This window comes from Pogoniulus pusillus, chromosome 8 (genome assembly GCF_015220805.1).
Source record: "Pogoniulus pusillus isolate bPogPus1 chromosome 8, bPogPus1.pri, whole genome shotgun sequence".
In the NCBI taxonomy this organism is placed as follows: domain Eukaryota; kingdom Metazoa; phylum Chordata; class Aves; order Piciformes; family Lybiidae; genus Pogoniulus; species Pogoniulus pusillus.
In genome coordinates this window covers 6488261-6506784 of record NC_087271.1, presented here as the reverse complement: position 1 = coordinate 6506784, position 18524 = coordinate 6488261, and the positions used below count along the sequence as shown (strand labels likewise).

The window sequence follows — 18524 nt, the reverse complement described above, 5'->3', positions numbered from 1 at the left end:
AGCCTCTGAACAAGTGATTTATCAAGTGACGTATCGCCAGCCTTAGAAAACACAACAGCACTTTACAGTCACTATGGTTCTTTCCCCCAGCAGAATCATGGAATCAACCAGGTTGGAGGGGACCTCCAAGCTCATCCAGTCCAACCTAGCACCCAGCCCTGTCCAATCAACCAGACCATTACTAATACATAAAAGCTAAGCCACAGCATTTACTAACACAATCATCCCAGTAATTAAACTAGCTATGGTATAGATTTAACTTCTTTATTTCCAGGTCAAGCCTCTGCTTGCCCTAGGTCAGTGATTTTTAGCAACAAAGCTCCATCACAATGGATTTTCTTACTAGTTCTGAAAGGCTCTGTAAAATAGAAAGCAAAGAAAGACACACTGGTCTATTGAGTGTCTTCTGTAGAATCAGTCAGGGTTGGCAGGGACCACAAGGATCATCTAGTTCCAACCCTTCTGCCGTAGGCAGGGACACCCTACCCTAGATCAGGCTGGCCAGAGCTTCATCCAGCCTGGCCTTAAACACCTCCAGGGATGGGGCTTCAACCACCTCTCTGGGGAACCCATTCCAGGCTGTCATCACTCTCATGCTGAATGACTTCCTCCTCACGTCCAGTCTGAACTTACCCATCTCCAGCTTTGCTCAATTCTCCCTGCTCCTATCACTACCTCATAGCCTAAAAAGTCCCTCCCCAGCTTTTTTGTAGGCCCCCTTCAGATCCTGGAAGGCCACAAGGAGGTCACCTTGGAGCCTTCTCTTCTGCAGACTGAATAGCCTCAGCTCTTTCAGTCTGTCCTCACAAGGAGAGGTGCTCCAGCCCTCTGATCATCAACCCAGTGGCCCTTCTCTGGACACACTTTGTGTGTAGCCACCTTGGCATAGATATGTTTCTGATAGCTCAAGCTCAGGGGAGCAGACCAAACCCACATGCTACATGTCCAGACAAATAATCCTTTTAAGCTTTGCTAAGGCAGCAGAATGAGTGCTTCTTTTTCCTATATATTGAGGTCTGCCTGCTTGCCTACTCATTTGTTTGGATTTCAATGGGAAAATAACAAACACAGCTAAAATTGCCACACTGCGAAATGAAATGAATTGGAGTCCTGATCCTCCATGAAAAGACTTGAAATGAGATTTAGATCAGCATGTGCTTGGTACAACATAGCAATTTGATGTCTGTTCCATAAAACTGACAGCTGCAACTAGTTTGGGTTTTTTTTTGCCTGAATTTGGTCAGATAATTTGGTGCAACTTGGAGACCATCTAACAGTTCAACAATCAGGCTGAGATGCACTCAGAAAACTACAAAAGAGTGAAGGAAGCCTAATTAGTTTTGTCAGCAAACAGAAACTGTCTAAAGCTTTTACAGATACTCTGATTCAGCTAAAATCAGGCTAATTATACACTGGGCTCAAAAAAATCCTAATTAAAAGAACATCATTGAGATCATGATGCCCAAACCTGAAAATATAGGAAATATTGCAGTTAATAAGCAAGTAGTTTGACAAGCTGGGGTATGGGTATTATTGTATTAGTTTTACAACTGGTTCAAGAAGGACATAGAGCTGCTTGAGAGAGACCAGCACGGAGCCACAAAGGTGACTGAAGGGATGGAACAGCTCTCTTATGAGGAGACTGAGGGAGCTGGGGTTCTGCAGATTGGAGAAGAGGAGACTGAGAGGTGACCTCATTCATGTTTATAAATATGTAAAGGGCCAGTGCCAAGGGCATGGAGCCAGATTCTGCCTGGTGATGAGCAATGACAGGACAAGGGGCAATGGGTGGAAGTTGAGGCATAGGAAATCGCAGGTAAATGTGGAGAGGAATTTTTTCCCTGTGAGGGGGACAGAATACTGCAACAGGCTGCCCAGGGGGAGTTGTGGAGTCTCCCTCTTTGGAGATTTTCAAAACCCACCTGGACACGTTCTTGTGTGATCTGGTCTAGGTGATTCTGCTCTGGCAGGGGGCTTGGACTGAACGAGCTTTTAAGGTCCCTTCCAACCCCTGACATGCCGTGATGCTGTGAAATTACTCCACAGACCTCCAGACCAGTAGACTTGGTGCTGACTGTACTTTATTCCAGTTCAGAGCAGCTCACTGATTTACTTTCTTTTTCTCTTCCTTTTTACTTTTTCTTTTTCCTTTTGTGGTCCCTGTCAACGCCTTACAAATTCTAATGTGTACGTGTGTGGCAGTACCTAGCACAAGGTCCAGGGGTGGTGACAGCCTCCTGCAATAGGAGGTGCAAGGCATGAGTTCTCAGTGCCTTCTTTTAAAGCTCTGATTTCTCAAGATATTCATCATGGAGAAGGCTGAGATTTGAAACCCTCCTTTGCCTGTTTCTTGCTATAACTGTATAAGTTTGTGAACCACAATTCGAGTGCAAAACTCAAGTTGTTAACCACATGGTGGAAAGCCTGGTTTGAATAACCTGTCAAACACAAAGAGGGGCTTTCTGGCAGAGCTCCAGCTTTCTCAGGTGATGTTTAACTGCAATGCCCATGCAAACTTCCTTTCTCTTCACACTATCTTTAATGCTACTTTGTTAATTATCATCATATTTCCTGAAATTCTTTGGTTTTTTTTCCAGATACGTTTGCTGAATGATCACAACCTCAGATTGGCTCACAGAATCAACCAGGTTGGAAGAGACCTCCAAGATCATCCAGTCCAACCTAGCACCCAGCCCTATCCCATCAGCTAGACCATGGCACTAAGTGCCTCATCCAGCTTTTGCTTAACACCTCCAGGGATGGTGACACCACCTCCCTGGGCAGGAGAGGCAGAGGTAATCTCCAGCTTTATTGATATATATGTCTTATTTTAGATATATGATGAATGAGTTGCATTTGGTTTACAGCATTTTTGTGACTATGTGGTCAGTTTTCTAACATTTGGCTAATTGGTGTCACTAATTATGTCCTCTCTTGTGTTTCTGAGTCTTCAAAATCAAGCTCCTGTACAAATCTGTTGGTAATAGATGTAGGTAATAGGTTGGCCTTGATGATCTCAGAGGTCCTTTCCAACCTAGTTAACGCTGTGATTCTGTGATGCATGTAAGAATGCTAAGGGGCAGGGAGAAAAGGTGAAAGAAAAAACATGAGAGGACTCTGTAGTTTCTAGAATCAGGTGATAAAAACAGCTAGAAAGAAGAAATCTTAAGAATTGACTGCAAAATAAATTTGCATCAGAAGTCTGATCCTGCATACACCGATCTGGTACTTCTACTCACTTGTTCCACAAGCTGCTAACCAGAAGAGAAGCTAAATGTAAAACTAAGCACTGAGACAACATCTGCTCTAGCAATGTTTGTACAAAATCAGCCCTTATTTTCTAACATGTTATATATTTTTCCCCCCTACCTTTAGCTTTTGTCTAGTTTTCACTAATGATAACAGGTAATGAGCCAGTTTTGCAGTCTTATTGTCCAGGGACTTAGTTTTAAGATATGATAGCAAAGTTAAGTTACTCAATTAGCTGAAATTTAGTACAGAGAAAAAAGTGAGCATGCAGAGAAACCAGCTTTTGTCTTTTAGTAGGGATTCAAAGCTTGGAGTTCATATGCTGAGGTTTTGGTACACAGAACTTAGCTCACAGCTGGCAAAACACGCGGATTTACGTATGTCAGTGGGAGCTCCTCCAGGCCTTTGCAAGAGAAAAAGAGAGGATACCAAAAGCCTGTTGAAAGAAATGGATGGCACAGACCGGGATGGGAGTCCCCAGAGAGGTTCAGGCAGTGTGGCTTTCTTACAGCTCTCAGAGCATGTTGCTCATTTTCTGCTCTGAAGTAGCTGCATGTAGTAGCATACGGACGCAGAGGCAGCAAAGTTGCAGGAGAGGGGCGACTCTCAGAGTTACTTACGTTGACAGCCCAAGCTGTGCCAGATATATCCCGGCAGACATTTATCACATTTAGGCCCTGATGTCCCCTCCTTACACTCACAAAATCCTCTGTCATTACAGCGATCATGGACTGAACCAAAAGGGTTACAATAACAGTCTGCAGAAACAAGACAACACATACACACCGGATTCAGGTCTGCGTATGGTGATAATACATTCAATACCAACAAAGGGTGCATTTCCCAGTGCTAAGGGTAAAGGAAGACTGTCTGTTAAGGGTAGCTGGAGTAGTGAATACAACTGCATTAGGTACATTTATTTGTTTGCAAATGTCATTTCGGGAAGAGACATTTTAGGATGTGAAAAGAAGAAGTAAACAGAAAAGATATAAAGGCAGAAGGTACCACGGCCGTTGAGGCTAAGTGATTGTAACAGATTCTCTTTTGGTAAGAATATTTCTGACAATTTAATGAACATTAGAAAAAACTTTGTGCAATATGGATATATCACTGTGCCATGATTAAAATAGGCTTATCTATATTACTCAGTATTTCCAGAAGGGCTGAATGCCTTCACGGGGCTATATAAATGCACTTTACTTATTTCTGAGATAGTCTTCCTTTATGGTTTTGAGCAGTACAATAATTTATGTGGCTATCTGCCATTCAATTGATGAGACTGCATTTATCAGTGACATTAATAAACCTTTTACATTCTCCACAATGAAAAGCTTGAGATGAGCAGTACTGTAATGCAAACCGTATCAGAACTGGCTTTATGCTGCCATTTTCATTTCTTTCACCTCCCGGTGGGCAAATGGAGCATTCAGTGAGGCTCATTCCCTGCTGTATATTTGCCACATGTGTTCAGCTAATTAAAGAATGACTAAGGTAAGCCATTTCCTCCCACAGCACTCACTGTGGTGGTGTTCATTCACAGCCTCTTTCTTTAACACGATTAGCAGTACCCATGTTCAACCTGCAGCTAGCTGAACAAAGGAGACAAGGCAGCAGCTGGCGCAGCTCTTTTTTTTTTGGTGCTCCTTTTTTTTTGGAGTTGTTTTTATTGAAGGGCTCTATCTTATTTGTATGTAGACCCATGTAGACCCAGAGTAACTCCACTGTCAACTGAGACCACAAATGCTTTTTTGGCAGCCTCTGGTCTCTGCTGTTATCGAAGGCAAAAGATATCAAATCAATTTCTGAATCTGGGCAGCCTGCTGGGATTGTGGCTTTATATGCCTGTGAATCAGCACTACCATGATGACTACCTTTGGTAATTGTTGCCTAGCATTAGGTTCAACCTCAGCAATGCTGTAAATGACAAAATGGAGTTGAACTGGGAAGTAAAAGAAAGATAAAAGTTAAAAAAATCCAATGGAAAAAACTAACAGGAAAACCAAAAATGGCCAGGAAGACATTTGTCATCTGTTGTCTGTGTGTTATTAACTACACATTACAGATGGCACTTTGAACATTTGGCATATTGGAGAGGAATAGTTACCTTTGGCAAACAGAGCTCCACGATAATAACAACAGAGTCAATTATCTAACAACGTTCATTAATGAAGTTGAAAACTGACACACCAAAAATCCTGTCCAGGGCTGAGCAGAATTACAGCACAATGAGTGCCATTTGAAAAGCTGGCAAGGCTGAGCTTGATCAGATGTATGAAATATTTATGTCAACAGGCACAGAGCTGTGATGCATATTGCAGGAAGGAAAATTTGCTTGAGAAGAGTTTATAGAAAACCTTGAAAGACCAAGAGCTTGGAATTACACTAGAAATAGAGGACCTGGTTCTGGTACAGTAAAAATGGCTTAGTTGGACATACTGGAGCAACAGTGCTTTAAGCAAGTGTTTGGCCTATGATACTGCATGTTAGAGGTACAGAATGTTGTATTTGCTAGAGAGCAAGAAGCTGGCCCTGAATCAGTGAAAGCTTTCCTCATGACCTCTAGGTATATATGAAGAGCCAGGCCCATACTGTGCTGCTCAAGGGCAGGGTAGACCGTGGAAATGAACATTTAATCCAGGCCCTATAACAAAAGTAGCAGATGATATCAAAACACCAAACAGCCCCAGTCAACCTTTAGTAACTGCATCTAGCCTCCATCTTTCCCAAGACACAATTGACAGCAGAGATATATAACCTACAAGAGCCCTCTGAAGGTTCAAGCTCATTGTCTAGCTCAGCATCACAGGCTGGGGAACATTTCCCCAAACCTGCCAAATATTCAGGATGTTAAAAAGCTCAAAAGCCTCCGTTCCAGTGTGCCAGAGTGAGTATCTCCAATGCTCTTAAAGACAGCAGGGCCTTAAATAACATTAACGTTCCCATTTCATCCTAGTAAGGAGAGAACACGCTAGGGAAAAATCCCCTACAGATCTGAATGGGGAAGGAATTTTTCTCCTGATCTCCATCTGGTGACTCTTTGAAGGATAGGACGATGACAGCAGTAGTCATCTGTTCAGTGAATGCGACGCTGCCAACCAAAGACAATGAGACTAAGTAAAAAGCAAGGTTGGGAAAATGGGCAGAAGGTTGCAGGCTTGCTGCTTAGCAGTCTGGGTTGACAGTGACTGCAGGACAACTCTCAGGGCTTCCTTAACCACACATCATTGGCGTTTCAGAAGGTCTCATGTGTGTTAACTGCAGCTAAAGCCTAAGTGGCTGCAAGGTTGGCTTTGTTATAGTTGTGATGCCAATTGTCATTTCACATTCATGCTGCATGGCAATGCTTTATTACTCTGGGTCTACTTGGTGGTTTCCATGCTATCCATGCTTGCCAGTGTGTGCATTCATGGAAAGAGTGTGACTGGGCCTTTATCAAGCTCTCCTAGAAAGTAAAAGCTGCTCAGTTTGTTAAATTCTTTTTCACTGTCAAGTGAATTGTTTTAAAATAGCTTGATTTATGTAGCAGCTTTGGTTGCCCATATGAGGTAATTTTGCAGTTAGCTAACAAATCCACAATTTTTGGCTATTTCTTTTTGGGAAAGAAAATGTATTTTTTTTTTCCTTCTGAAGAAATGAAGGGCAAAAGGAATTTTAAGCCCACTGTAGAATGCCTTGCATTTGGTTCACTGCTGTAAAAACCTTCTCAGTATTTCAATTCTTTGTAACTTGACAGTTTTAAAAATGAAACAGTTTACAGTTTCTCCATTGGCAAAGATTCACAGAGTTGTTATCCATATACTTACCATATATATTTATGAAAACTATATGAGTAGTTTCCATAAATCAGAGCTAAAGCCCTGTTAGTTGCTATTAAACTAGCTCATCCAGACATTTTTTAAACTCCTCTACATCTATGGCTGAAGAGGAATGAATTAGCCTGGAAAAAATTCCTTTCATATGGGAATAAGACTTGCACATGTCACTGGCAATCTACTTATTAAAATGTTCATGCCAACATTTCACTCGTACTTAAACCCCCAAACAGTGCTTTTTAAATGCAGAGAAAATATAAATGAGCATTTCCAATAGAGCAAGATTCTTTGTGCTTGACCTAGAAGGATGGTGAATAATTCAACTCTCTCGCAGGTGAAAATGGTCTTCATTTTGCCTGAGAAAATTGGACATTTAATAGGACTTAATTGGAGCCCCAGTTCAGGGAAGCACTTTGTACACAAACTTCTTAGCTTTATTGAAAGCCCTTGGGTATCTGCTTCACTTCACTGACTTGAAACAAGAAGCAACATGAAAGTCTTTTGTCGGCCAATCAGCTGGGGCACATAGGTTCTGTGCGCAGTACGATCGCTACGCTCTGGAAAGCTATGCCGGCCCAACGAGAATGGAACTGATTAAACCCAAGGACCTATTCTATCTAGCAAACCAGGGTTTGGTCCTACAGGCATCTCACATGGTACAGTTCTCAGGGGAGCCAAAGAGAATTCTGCTTGCACTAGCGTGGGCAAGTCAGCAAATGCGTCCTGCTGCCTTGTTTTGTCTTTTAAGAGACTCTTGACAAGTGAAGGGTTTGCAAATGTTCTTTCTGCAGAAGCTGGGCAAGGCACAGTTGTTTTACTACGACATTCCAAATGCACCATCTGCAAATCAGTTTAGAACTGGCTTATTTTTTGGAGTCCTGATTTATTACCTTGGTGTATGGCTGCTGTCTTAGCATTCCAGTGTACGTGGGACAACTACTTACTGAATGAGCTGATGCAAAATCCTGAGTAACTTATGTCATATTCAGTAGGCCCATTGAGCCAGCTGAAATTAGATGGTGGCCCCCACATCAAACCTGTGGTGTCCATCACCTCTCTCAAACGAGTATGATGGAGAGTGGGTTTTCACCAGCAACATTTGATTGGGTTAATCTTCTCAGCACAGTCACACAACATCATGACTTGCCTACTAAAGTTCTGATTAGTTTAGACTAATTAATGTCAAAGGAGATTATGCATTTTCAGAATGTGTTGCCAAGCAGAGTTAAAAGGACATGTGAAATGCAGTGCGTGGATGGAGCTGGCTGCTTACCACCAAATAAAATGTAAATCTGTCTTGCAGACAGAAGCAAATAATAGCAACCTAAACAGTTTCTGGCTTGGATCTCAGCAATGGATTATAAAGGCTCTTAAAATATACTGTATTCACCTAGAGTTTGTTTTGGCACAAAATTATCTTGTAACTACTTTCTCTTTTTGCTTCCTAGAAAATGGAAAGAAAAAAATATCACACTGACAATCCAGAAGAGGTTCTGTGGCTATAAGGGAAGGTTATCTGTGAAATTCCCCCCCTCTCTTTGCTCCCTTTTGTGGCTCGCTGCTAACCACTGGCACTTCCTTTATCGCCAACATTCAGTCTTTGCCTAAAGTGTCCTGACTGTTGTTCTACCCCACCTGCGGTGCCAGGAGGCCAATGCATGTTCTTCTGGTGTGATCAGCATCTTGTAGGTTTTACTGAAGTGCTTTTCTTAGGTTCTGACATGGTCTTTAATTCTGTGGTTTGGGTATTTGCAGGGGGGATGAGAGGCCTGAAGCGGTGTTTTCACCTAGGAATCCCTTTTCTGAGTTGACATCAGGTCACGCTGATTTGGTAAGTCCTGCTTCTAACCACATGGGCATCATCTCAGTTTCTCCTCTAAGGACAGAGAGGGTAACACTGCATTTACAGCCCTGTGCCTGAGAGCAGAATTCGATGCAGCATGGGTTTATGAAATTTAACTTAGTAATCCCCATGCTTTATTGATACAGCTGGCATCTTTTGCAGGTCTCCAGGCAAGCAGTCAAGAATCTGTTCCAAGAACTCTGGAAGTTCAACTGGGAGCAGATATGTACGACTGGGCCCTTCAGGTTTTCGTGTGTGCAGCTCCAGCATGGCTCCCTCCTGCCATAGGACAGCAGAATCAATTTCTCAGGGGCTTCCAGGGGAAGTCTTCCCAGGACCCTTAGCCAAGGTGAGTCATCACCACATGCAGATTCAGAACACCTTCTTGGGGCTACAGGGGCCATGGAGATGAGGTAAAATGTCTACACAGGTATTCTTATCTATTGAAAAAGCTCATTCTGGCTATCTGGCAAGTAAGCAGCAGTGGTCCCTAGCAGCTGCCAGTGGCTGAAAAGGCAGAGAAGAAAAGGCGCAGTTACCCCGGGACTGACCTATGCACACATTTTCATCGTCCAGCTCTGCAGAAGCATTTCTGAAGTAGCCCAGCCTGCATAACTCACAGTGCTGACCTCTAGTGTTGTGCTTACAGCTCACGCAAATGACCGTATTGAGCAGCTCGATGTAACTGCACCGGTTGGAGTGCCCGAAGCATTCACAGTCTTTCAAGGAAGAACAGAAATGTATACAAAATGTATACAGCAGCAGAGTAATAGCACATTACATGCTCAGTAAAAATGAACCATGGACAGAAGAATGGATGAATGGCATATACATGTTAATCAATGTAACATGGACAGCAGCAGATGTTTATCTGCAATGGAAGTGAAGTTCGTTTCAGGCAGGTTAGCATGACCCAACAACCACGGCATGGCATCGAAGGTGGGCTGTTGTTGGCAGACCTGATGGAACTGAAGCATTTGCAGTTGTAAACCTTTCAGAGGTACTGGAGGCTCAGTTTCCACTGGTAGAAATGCACATCTCTTTGCACATTTGAGGCAAGTGTAATAATCAAGACCTGGGGAAAACCTTCTCATGTTAAAAACATTAAATACAGTGGACAAAACTGTCAAGCTGCAGCATGCTTAAATTCACAACTCCAAGTAACCTAAAAAGCTTTGTCCCAAAATAAATAGTGAGTATTAAAAAATGCTACCCAATTTGGGGAACTGTTGCTAGTAAGCACCTTGGAAACAAGACTGTTTTATTTCAAGACCAAGCAAATCTCTAGTTTGACAATTTTGGCCAGCTTCTCCTAGAACAGCACTGAACAGAGAAGAAAAGGACGAGAGGTGCTATTTAAGATCTACTTCTGCTATACTTCAGAGTTAAGCATTAGCCCATTTTTATATTCTGAGATGGAGAACAATTGGGACAGAAAAGCTTAGGAAAATTCTGAGATGTGTACTGAATAGAAAGCAAGCTTCCTTCAGCCATCTGAAATGCAGCTGGCACGACAGCCACTTTTTAAACCCCCTTCGTTAAACATAGGATGCCAGTGCCTTTGGTCTTTAATCACCAGCAATGCTTGGGTTTATGCAGAGAGAAGGAGAAATTAAAAGTAAAGCTCTACCATTAGAGGAGGTACAGCTATGCTGTGTGTAGAAATCTTGTGTAAATCTGATCCCTCAGCTCGGAGATTATGAGCCTGGAATGAATGCAGGAAAGGTTATTAGGATGATCAGAGAAGCAGAGAGCCTACTTAAAAAGTGGAGACTAGGCTAATTTAGCTTGTTTAGTCTAGGAAACTGAAGATATCACTGGGCTATAAATACATTAAAGAGATCTTCTGCCATCCTAAGTGAGTATCTGTGCTAATGGCCAGCACTGGCACAAGAACAAATGGATGTTAACTGGTCATTGAGAAATTTCAACTGGAAACTGGGAGATGGTATCTAGCCATTAGGGCACTGAGGTGCTTGAGCACTCGTCCACTTGGTAGCAAAACCACTGATGCTTTAGAGATGTAGTTTATTAACAGGTGAAAGAGATTACAGCACGTTTCCAGCAGCAATGGAGCACTGGATACAGTGACCTGGAAGGGCTTCAAGGTCTTGAAGTTAACTTAGCCTGCTAATAGATAATAAAGCAGCAGCAGAGGGTGTAAACTGCTTCCCTGTACGACAGCAGACAGGCGCCCTGCACTGCCTTTCCTGTGGTAAGCTGCAGGTCATGCTAAGGCACTTACTGATCCCACTGATTGTTGGCATAGGGCATCAGGTACAATACTGCCTGTACTTACAAAGAAGTACCAGTACTGGTACGTGCTTGTGACTGTGTTATGCACACCTAAACCAAATGTATTCCTTTGGCTTTGCCTGATGTAGTAGACTGTAAATAGACTGCATCTTTTCTTATAATGCACAGCACTTAGCACAACATATGTTTCCATCTTGAAAGCTGCCTTTCTGCTGCCAGGAAGCATTAATTCCATTTACATACACACATTTAGCTAAAATGCATGCATTCTTACTCTCTTCAACGTTATACTGCTAAACCCATGTTTTGTGCTCCACAACAATCTGCTAGTTTTGATGTCTGTAAATGCTGGAGTGCAGCAAAACATTTGGCATATCAGTCTCAGTAGGTTACCACTTGACATCCTTGAATGGGGATGAAAAAGGGGTTGAGGTTTGTTGCTTTCTGCAGCTGGTTAGGAAGATGTGACACCTCAGCCAGCCACTCAGCATTTCTCCTCTTAGCACTTGTGACATCTCAGCCAGCCACTCAGCATTTCTCCTCTTAGCAGAGCCATTGTGCTCAAGTAAAATCAGTGTGGGCAAGAGGCAACAGATCTACAAGTGGAAACCAGCACTGAGAAAGAGTGAAGATTTCCAGGACTGTAGTAGTAGTATTTTTAAAACCAGAAAGACTGAAGAGTGATAAACAATCTGATTCCTCTGACTCTCAGACTCAGAAGCAACAGTGTCTCAGCCTTTGTCCAACAGGACTTGTCCTCCACTGCCATTAGACAATTTGTTGTGGTGAGACGATACCATACTGCTACACCTGTCAGACTTAGGGCTGAACATAATGACAGCACAGATGAATTGGGAGGAAATAATGCACCCTGCCATTGGAATCAGTAGCAGGCAGCAGAACATTACATTTTTATGTTTTAAAAATATGTGGCCCATAAAAAAGTGTCAGTAAATTGGACTATGCTATGTCACCTTTTGTGTTTGAAGCAGCAGAAAGACATGGGGAAACATGCTGTGACTGGATGACTGCACTACTTCCACTCAATTTCTGATCTGACCTTCAGTAACATTACTGCTACGCATAATTAGCCACTGCAAAAGCACAGGAAACAAAGCTCCACATAAAGTAATTCTCTCTGTAACAAGGGTTGCTCCAAGGTATGGTTTGGACTGAAGAAACATCTAACGATGCAAAAGACTAAGTAGAAACAGCTAGCAATGTGAAAGACTTAGCTTGATGTATGTACATGCTCCTAAACGTATGCAGGAGGACTGCCCAAGTTCAGACCTGGTTCATCAATACTAAAGGTAAACAATGAGCCCAATTCTTATACTTGGTTGCATCCCTATGGGTACTGCTCTTTTGTAACAACTGTGATGTGTAAAAGAAACCCTAACTTGTACTGAGATACAGGAGAGCTCTAGGAATCTTGACTGTCAGTGAGTGGCTGGAGAGCAAACCTGAGGAGAGGGACTTGGGGGTGCTGGTGGATGAGAAGCTCAACATCAGCCAGCAGTGTGCACTTGCACCCTGGAGGGCCAACCAGATACTGGGCTGCATCCGGAGAAGTGTGGCTAGCAGGTGGAGGGAGGTGACTGTCCCCTCTCTACTCCCCTCTGGTGAAACCCCACCTGGAGTACTGCATACAGTTCTGGAGCCCTTAATACAAGAGGGATGTGGAGATGCTGGAGCGCATCCAGAGAAGGGCTATGAGGATGATCAGAGGGCTGGAGCAGCTCTGCTATGAGGACAGACTGAAAGAGTTGAGGCTGTTCAGTCTGGGGAAGAGTAGGCTCCGAGGTGACCTTCTTGTGGCTCTCCAGTATCTGAGGGGGTCCTAAAAAAAGGCCAAAGAGGGGCTTTTTAGGCTATCAGGTAGTGACAGGACTTGGGGGAATGGAGCAGAGCTGGAGCTGGGGAGATTCAGACCAGATGTGAGGAGGAAGTTATTCACCATGAGAGTGGTGAGAGGCTGGAATGGGTTGCCCAGGGAGGTGGTTGAGGCCCCATGCCTGGAGGTGTTTAAGGCCAGGCTGGATGAGGCTGTGGCCAGGCTGATCTAGAGTTACAGTGTCCCTGCCCATGGCAGGGGGGGTTGGAACTAGATGATCCTTGTGGTCCCTTCCAACCCTGACTGATTCTATGATTCTATGAAATTCTATGAACAAAACTCTAGTTAACTCCAAAAACCACTCTGACAGCTGATCAAAGATTCATAATGGTGCAGAGGTAAAAAAAAAAACCAAACCAACCAAAAAAGTCAAGGCAAGTAACAAGTAAGTTTTGTGTTCCCCCCTGGCTCCCTCCCCATTGTGCCAGTGCAGTAATATGACTTTGTTTATTGCTGTTGACCTTATCAGTGAGTAATTCTTACATTCCTCTGTTTACATATATATATATATATATATATATATATATATATATAAAAACCCCCAACCCAAACTCACAACTATTTAGAAGGTCCTCATGTGACTGAAATGGAATTGTTTTCTCTGCTGGTGACACGATGTGCTACTCTAAACCAGTCAAAGATAGCATGTAGAATTGCATTCAGCATGGTGCATCTGGGAAACTTAATACCTGTCAGTGCTGCACGACCTTTCCAGCTTACGTGGTTCACTTCAGCCAGCACACCAAGACCTGCTTACTAGAGCTGCTAGAAGCACAGCTTAAGCTTTTAGGCACATGTCTCTGGCTAGCAGCTCAACCCCTTTCATGCACTGGCAAAGCCACGCAATCACTGAAAGAGATGGAGAAGTATCAAAACCAGGCTGCAAATGGTTTACCAAGAATGAAATTACACGAGCTTACAGTGCTAGAAAATGCTGCTTGCAATTCCAAGTACCACACGTCAGAAAAGACATAAACTGGAGACAATTGGAAGCTGAGTAACAATAAAGAGTAAATGGTTTGGAAAATAAAACTTCAGAGGAGAGAGGTAATGATAACTAGATAGGTAGGTTTAATGAGAAGGAAAAAGAGAGTAGAGATATCCATGTCACATTTGCTAATTGTCCTTAGAAGAGTCAGGAACTGTCAGATCCTTTGCCAACTCACAGAAGCATTGACTGAGCCTTTAAAGGTTATCTCCAACCCGGATGCTATTGTAACAACGGTGATCCTCTTGCAGAAAGCAGGATAAAATTAGCCCTTGAAGGAGGCTCATCAAGAAGTTGATAGTTTCTTTTGTTTCTATAGAAGGAATAGGCACATACACCTTTGCCATGCTACTGTGCTATGGGAACAAGGTTCAGCTGAAGCTTCAGCTGGCACCACCTGAAACAATGATGGACATGCGTGGAAGGGAAGCATAACTGTTTAACTAGGTGGGGTAAATGCATCAGCTACCAGGGTCGTTTTCTGACTAAAAGCACCAGAAGTATTTCAGGAGAAATGCATTCAATAATCATCAAAACACTTCTATTTTTTTTTTTCAGTATCTCTGTGTTCCTCCTGTAGGTACCAGTGAAAAAGCAAACAAAGGAGATTTTGCTGTGACCTTAGCAATGACCTGCTCCGTAGCAAACAGCCTGTTTCATTACCAAACCTCATCAAGTGGGTCAAACCATGTTCAAGCATTTCTCAGCACCCCTGTTCTTTGTTCATCCGTATTTCACAAACGACGAGCTATCCACAATAGCTACATGAAGACAAAACACCTTTGTACACACTCTTTACAGATAAACTGATGAGGAAAACCAGCCAGCGTTGGGACTGTGAATGACAGAGATGCAAATGGCACAGGTTGCCTGCAGGTTGGAATAGTGGCATCCTTCATTATGCACATAGAGCTCTGTTACTGTGACAAAACACTGAAATGTCAGCTCAAAAGAAAATGCCTACACCCAATTTTCACAGTGTTACAATAAAATGAAGATGTAAGGCACACTCACAACGCAATCAAAGACATAACTATGCATTACACTCCATAGTGTTTACAGATGCTTCTGGAGGATAGGGGCAGTCCATGTTTTATGTATTGTTTGCCCTCAACTAATCTGCTCATGTATCTTCTTGTAGCATTTACTATATCAGTGAGGAAAACAAGAGTCTAGCAAACATTTGCTTTCTAGGCAACAACCTGAATGGTCACATTCATACATGTAACTCCTTTACAAACAAATGCCATGTCGTTGTATATGCCAGCACCATCTGCCTGAGAGACATAGTTAGTTTTGTATGGCTTATGTTTATGCAACTTAATGTTTCTGTTGTTGTCAATGGCGATGCCTCACCAGTAAGCTGATGGGTACCACTTCACAGATATTCCAGATTCATACAGTGCAATGTTTTCATAACACAGAGTACTATGGAATCACTGTATGAATCCAAGAATTCCTACCTCTCTTGTGGTTTGCAACTTGAACAGAAGAAACAGTTGACATAGCTAATTTGGGAGCAACTGGATGGGTAATAAAATGAACAGTAAATTAGAAAAGGTAGCAAGTAGGAACAAGCAAAAAGATTAAAAGAAATGTCTTCATTTTCTAACTTTTAAATTAACTTTAACAATGAGATATATTTTTTTTCCTTTCAAGGAAAGGTGAAAGGGAAAATTTATATCCCTGAATCAGCTACTGAACAGTTTGAGCTGCGATATCCAAGATAAAACAGAAGAAATTGAATTTGCATCTACACAGCCTGGCAGTTTTGTGTCAGAGGTGATTTGATGACTCTTGCCAGTCCATGACCAATGACTATGTGGTAAGTAGAGTGGTCTGTAAAGGGTTTTATTAAATTACTATGCATATCTGTTCTGGCCTCATAGCACAAAGAAAGAAAACACAATGAAATCATATTAGCTATAGACAGATTTCTCTAATCATTCTCTTCATACCTTACCCCTGACTGAAGCATTTAATCCCCAATGAGCATTCAACATTGTAACAATGTGCTGCAAACACAAAAACCGAATAGAAACTCCTGCAAGTTTTTTTGTGGTTTGTGCTCTATTACAAGATGTCAAAACTAAATTCACTAAAACTTTGGGGGAGAATCAGTGAACAATTCTGTACTGCAATGAAGTCGTAGATCACAAGCAGCACAATTAAGCTATGAAATCCATTAGAAACACAAAGTATCATTTCCTTGGGAATGTTTTGATTAGAAAGTCCTGTGAATAATGTAGGTTAATCCTCACAGAGAGCAGAGAAGCAGAGATCAATCTGGGCTTTCTTTTTTTTTTGTTTAAGAGACACATGCAAAAGCTTGGAAAGTATAACATGGGCTAAATGAAGTTACTGGGATGTATCACAGTTACTGGGATGTATCACTTCAGCAGGGATGCTTAATTTAAAACATATGTTAATAATGCAGGCTGAAATACCTTGTTAATCCCTACAGAGAGCATAGATCAATTAGTGTTTCTGTATTGCTGGGCATACAGAAGCTTGCACATGGAACGTGGCAGATTGCACATGTACGTACGCTTTAATTTGGTCATTGTGATCACTGCATTTAACTGCAGCCCTCCCAATGTAACTCCCCAAGACTCCAAGTACACTTTGCTCACATTCATCTATTTTGTTCTCCACTTGTATGTTTCTAGCACAGAGAGGACGCTCTTTGAACAGTTAAAGCAAGCCACAGGCCAGGTTTCTGCAGGGATTTCTGGGGAGCAAAGCTCAGTAAATAAGGAGGACAGAAGAATATTGTTTTTTTTTTATAATGAGCAATCATTTTGAAATATGAAGTGTAGAGGACTGCAATTTCAAACAACAACGAATCTTACTCCTATTAGTCATCTCAAAAAATTGTTCTGTCTCTTTGAATGCTTATCAGCATCACAGTCTGCCAGTGATTTTTTTTGTGGCACTCAAATTGTAGAAAACTGAGTGTCTCCTGCAGAAAACTTGCTCGTCCTGTGAATGGCATAGAAGCCAAGATCTCAGCTCACTTGGGAAAACAAAGTGCAAACAAGACATTAAAAATGGGTTTGATGCAGACAACGACAATCTTACTCAGTCATAAACTTTGAAACCTATCCAGATACAGCCTGTGCAGTTTAAACGAGGTCAGTATTATCTAGGGCTTTCTGTATCCCAGCACTATCTGTGCACCTATTTCCCCAGGCTTTTGCAGTCTGGGTGTTGCAAGGCTCCCTTTCCAGGTAAGGAGTGCTTCATGGTTGTTTTCTCACAGAATGGCATTACTTAGCACCAGGAGAAAAATGAGTCTGATTATCTTTGTTACTACTTTTGTCACCACGTGGGACTCCCTGAAAGCAATTTCAGTAACTTTAGCCCAGTAGGAATTTTACAGCATCCTACCTTGGTTTGGTTTAGAAACCTCAAGGGAAGAAATATTCGGCCATATCCTATCAAACTTTGGAGGATCTGCATGCATCAGGAAAAATCAGGTTTTGTTATTTACATCTGTGACATTGTTCTAAACAGGCAAGCATATGGACAAAGACACAAACATCCATCATTGGACTAGTCTAGGTTGCACTTGAACAGTACATGACTCCACAGTGAACAAGAAAACAAGCAATTGATGATTCCCAAAACACCAAATGAACATAAAATACTGTGCATAACAGTTTGCTTTCTGTGGTTTACAATGTGTATATATATATATATATATTTTGGTGATGAACAGATATCCTGGACCAATATATATGGTTCTAAGATCAGGAACAAACCAGGAATGAATTCTGTTAAGTCTGCTCTGCAGAGATAAAATGACAGTATCAAGTAGGAAGTTCTTACCAAAGACACACATCTTACCGTGGCATCCTCCTTTAGGGCATTTTGAGTGACTTACACTTCTGTTATCAGAAGAAATATATTCAGCACTAAAGTGAGTCTTTTCTTTTGCTCTCACACTTCTTTTGCTGTTGTCTCTATTTCCTATCACCTCTGCTGCTATGTTTTACAGCTTCATTTTATTGGTAAAAACATCAGATGTCTGCATTTCATAAAAACTGTATGGAATGTGTCACATGAGGCCTTTTATCTCCCAGTGGAAGAATTAGCTACGTCTCTAGAGCTTCACCTCCTTGCCAGTATGTTTTGGAGCTGCTGGAGTAGTGGAGAGTGATAATCTTTAGCAGAATGGTGTTGGAGCTGAGAGTATGTGAAGGAGGATGGGGAAAGTAAACTTATCATTGGGTGCTGATCTGGCAAAAGGTGATCATATTCTCCTTATTTTTCTGTTGCAGTCTTTTCTGTGTTTTCATCAGCCTAGCTTTGAACATCAGATTTGAACCACGCTCCTATCATCTTCTGTGAGTACTGCAATGGCTGTGTCCTTTCAGAGCTGAACAGAATTTCAGCTGCTCACATCAGACCACAGAGCAGTGCTATTAGGGGAAGAGCTAGTTCTCAGTTCTACCTACAAGGAGGTCATGAGAATAGTGA

The 18524-nt window shown here is 42.1% G+C and overlaps 1 protein-coding gene across 11 annotated transcripts in view; it reads right to left on the bottom strand.

Annotated features, from left to right (window-relative positions):
* Window positions 1–18524, bottom strand: part of NTNG1 (netrin G1) — a 202848-nt gene that overhangs the window by 30964 nt on the left and 153360 nt on the right. For 2 of the 11 annotated variants that reach the window (XM_064147078.1, XM_064147079.1), the window contains exons 6-7: window positions 9456–9623; window positions 3870–4007 (exon numbers count right to left, since the gene is read on the bottom strand). The exons of 1 other annotated variant lie outside the window; for it this stretch is intronic. In XM_064147078.1, coding sequence (XP_064003148.1) covers window positions 3870–4007; window positions 9456–9623 — 306 coding nt within the window. Of the gene's footprint in view, window positions 1–3869; window positions 4008–9455; window positions 9624–15505; window positions 15566–17432; window positions 17499–18524 lie in introns of all 11 variants that reach the window. 8 more of the 11 variants (XM_064147089.1, XM_064147080.1, XM_064147086.1 and 5 more) reach the window with 8 other exon arrangements.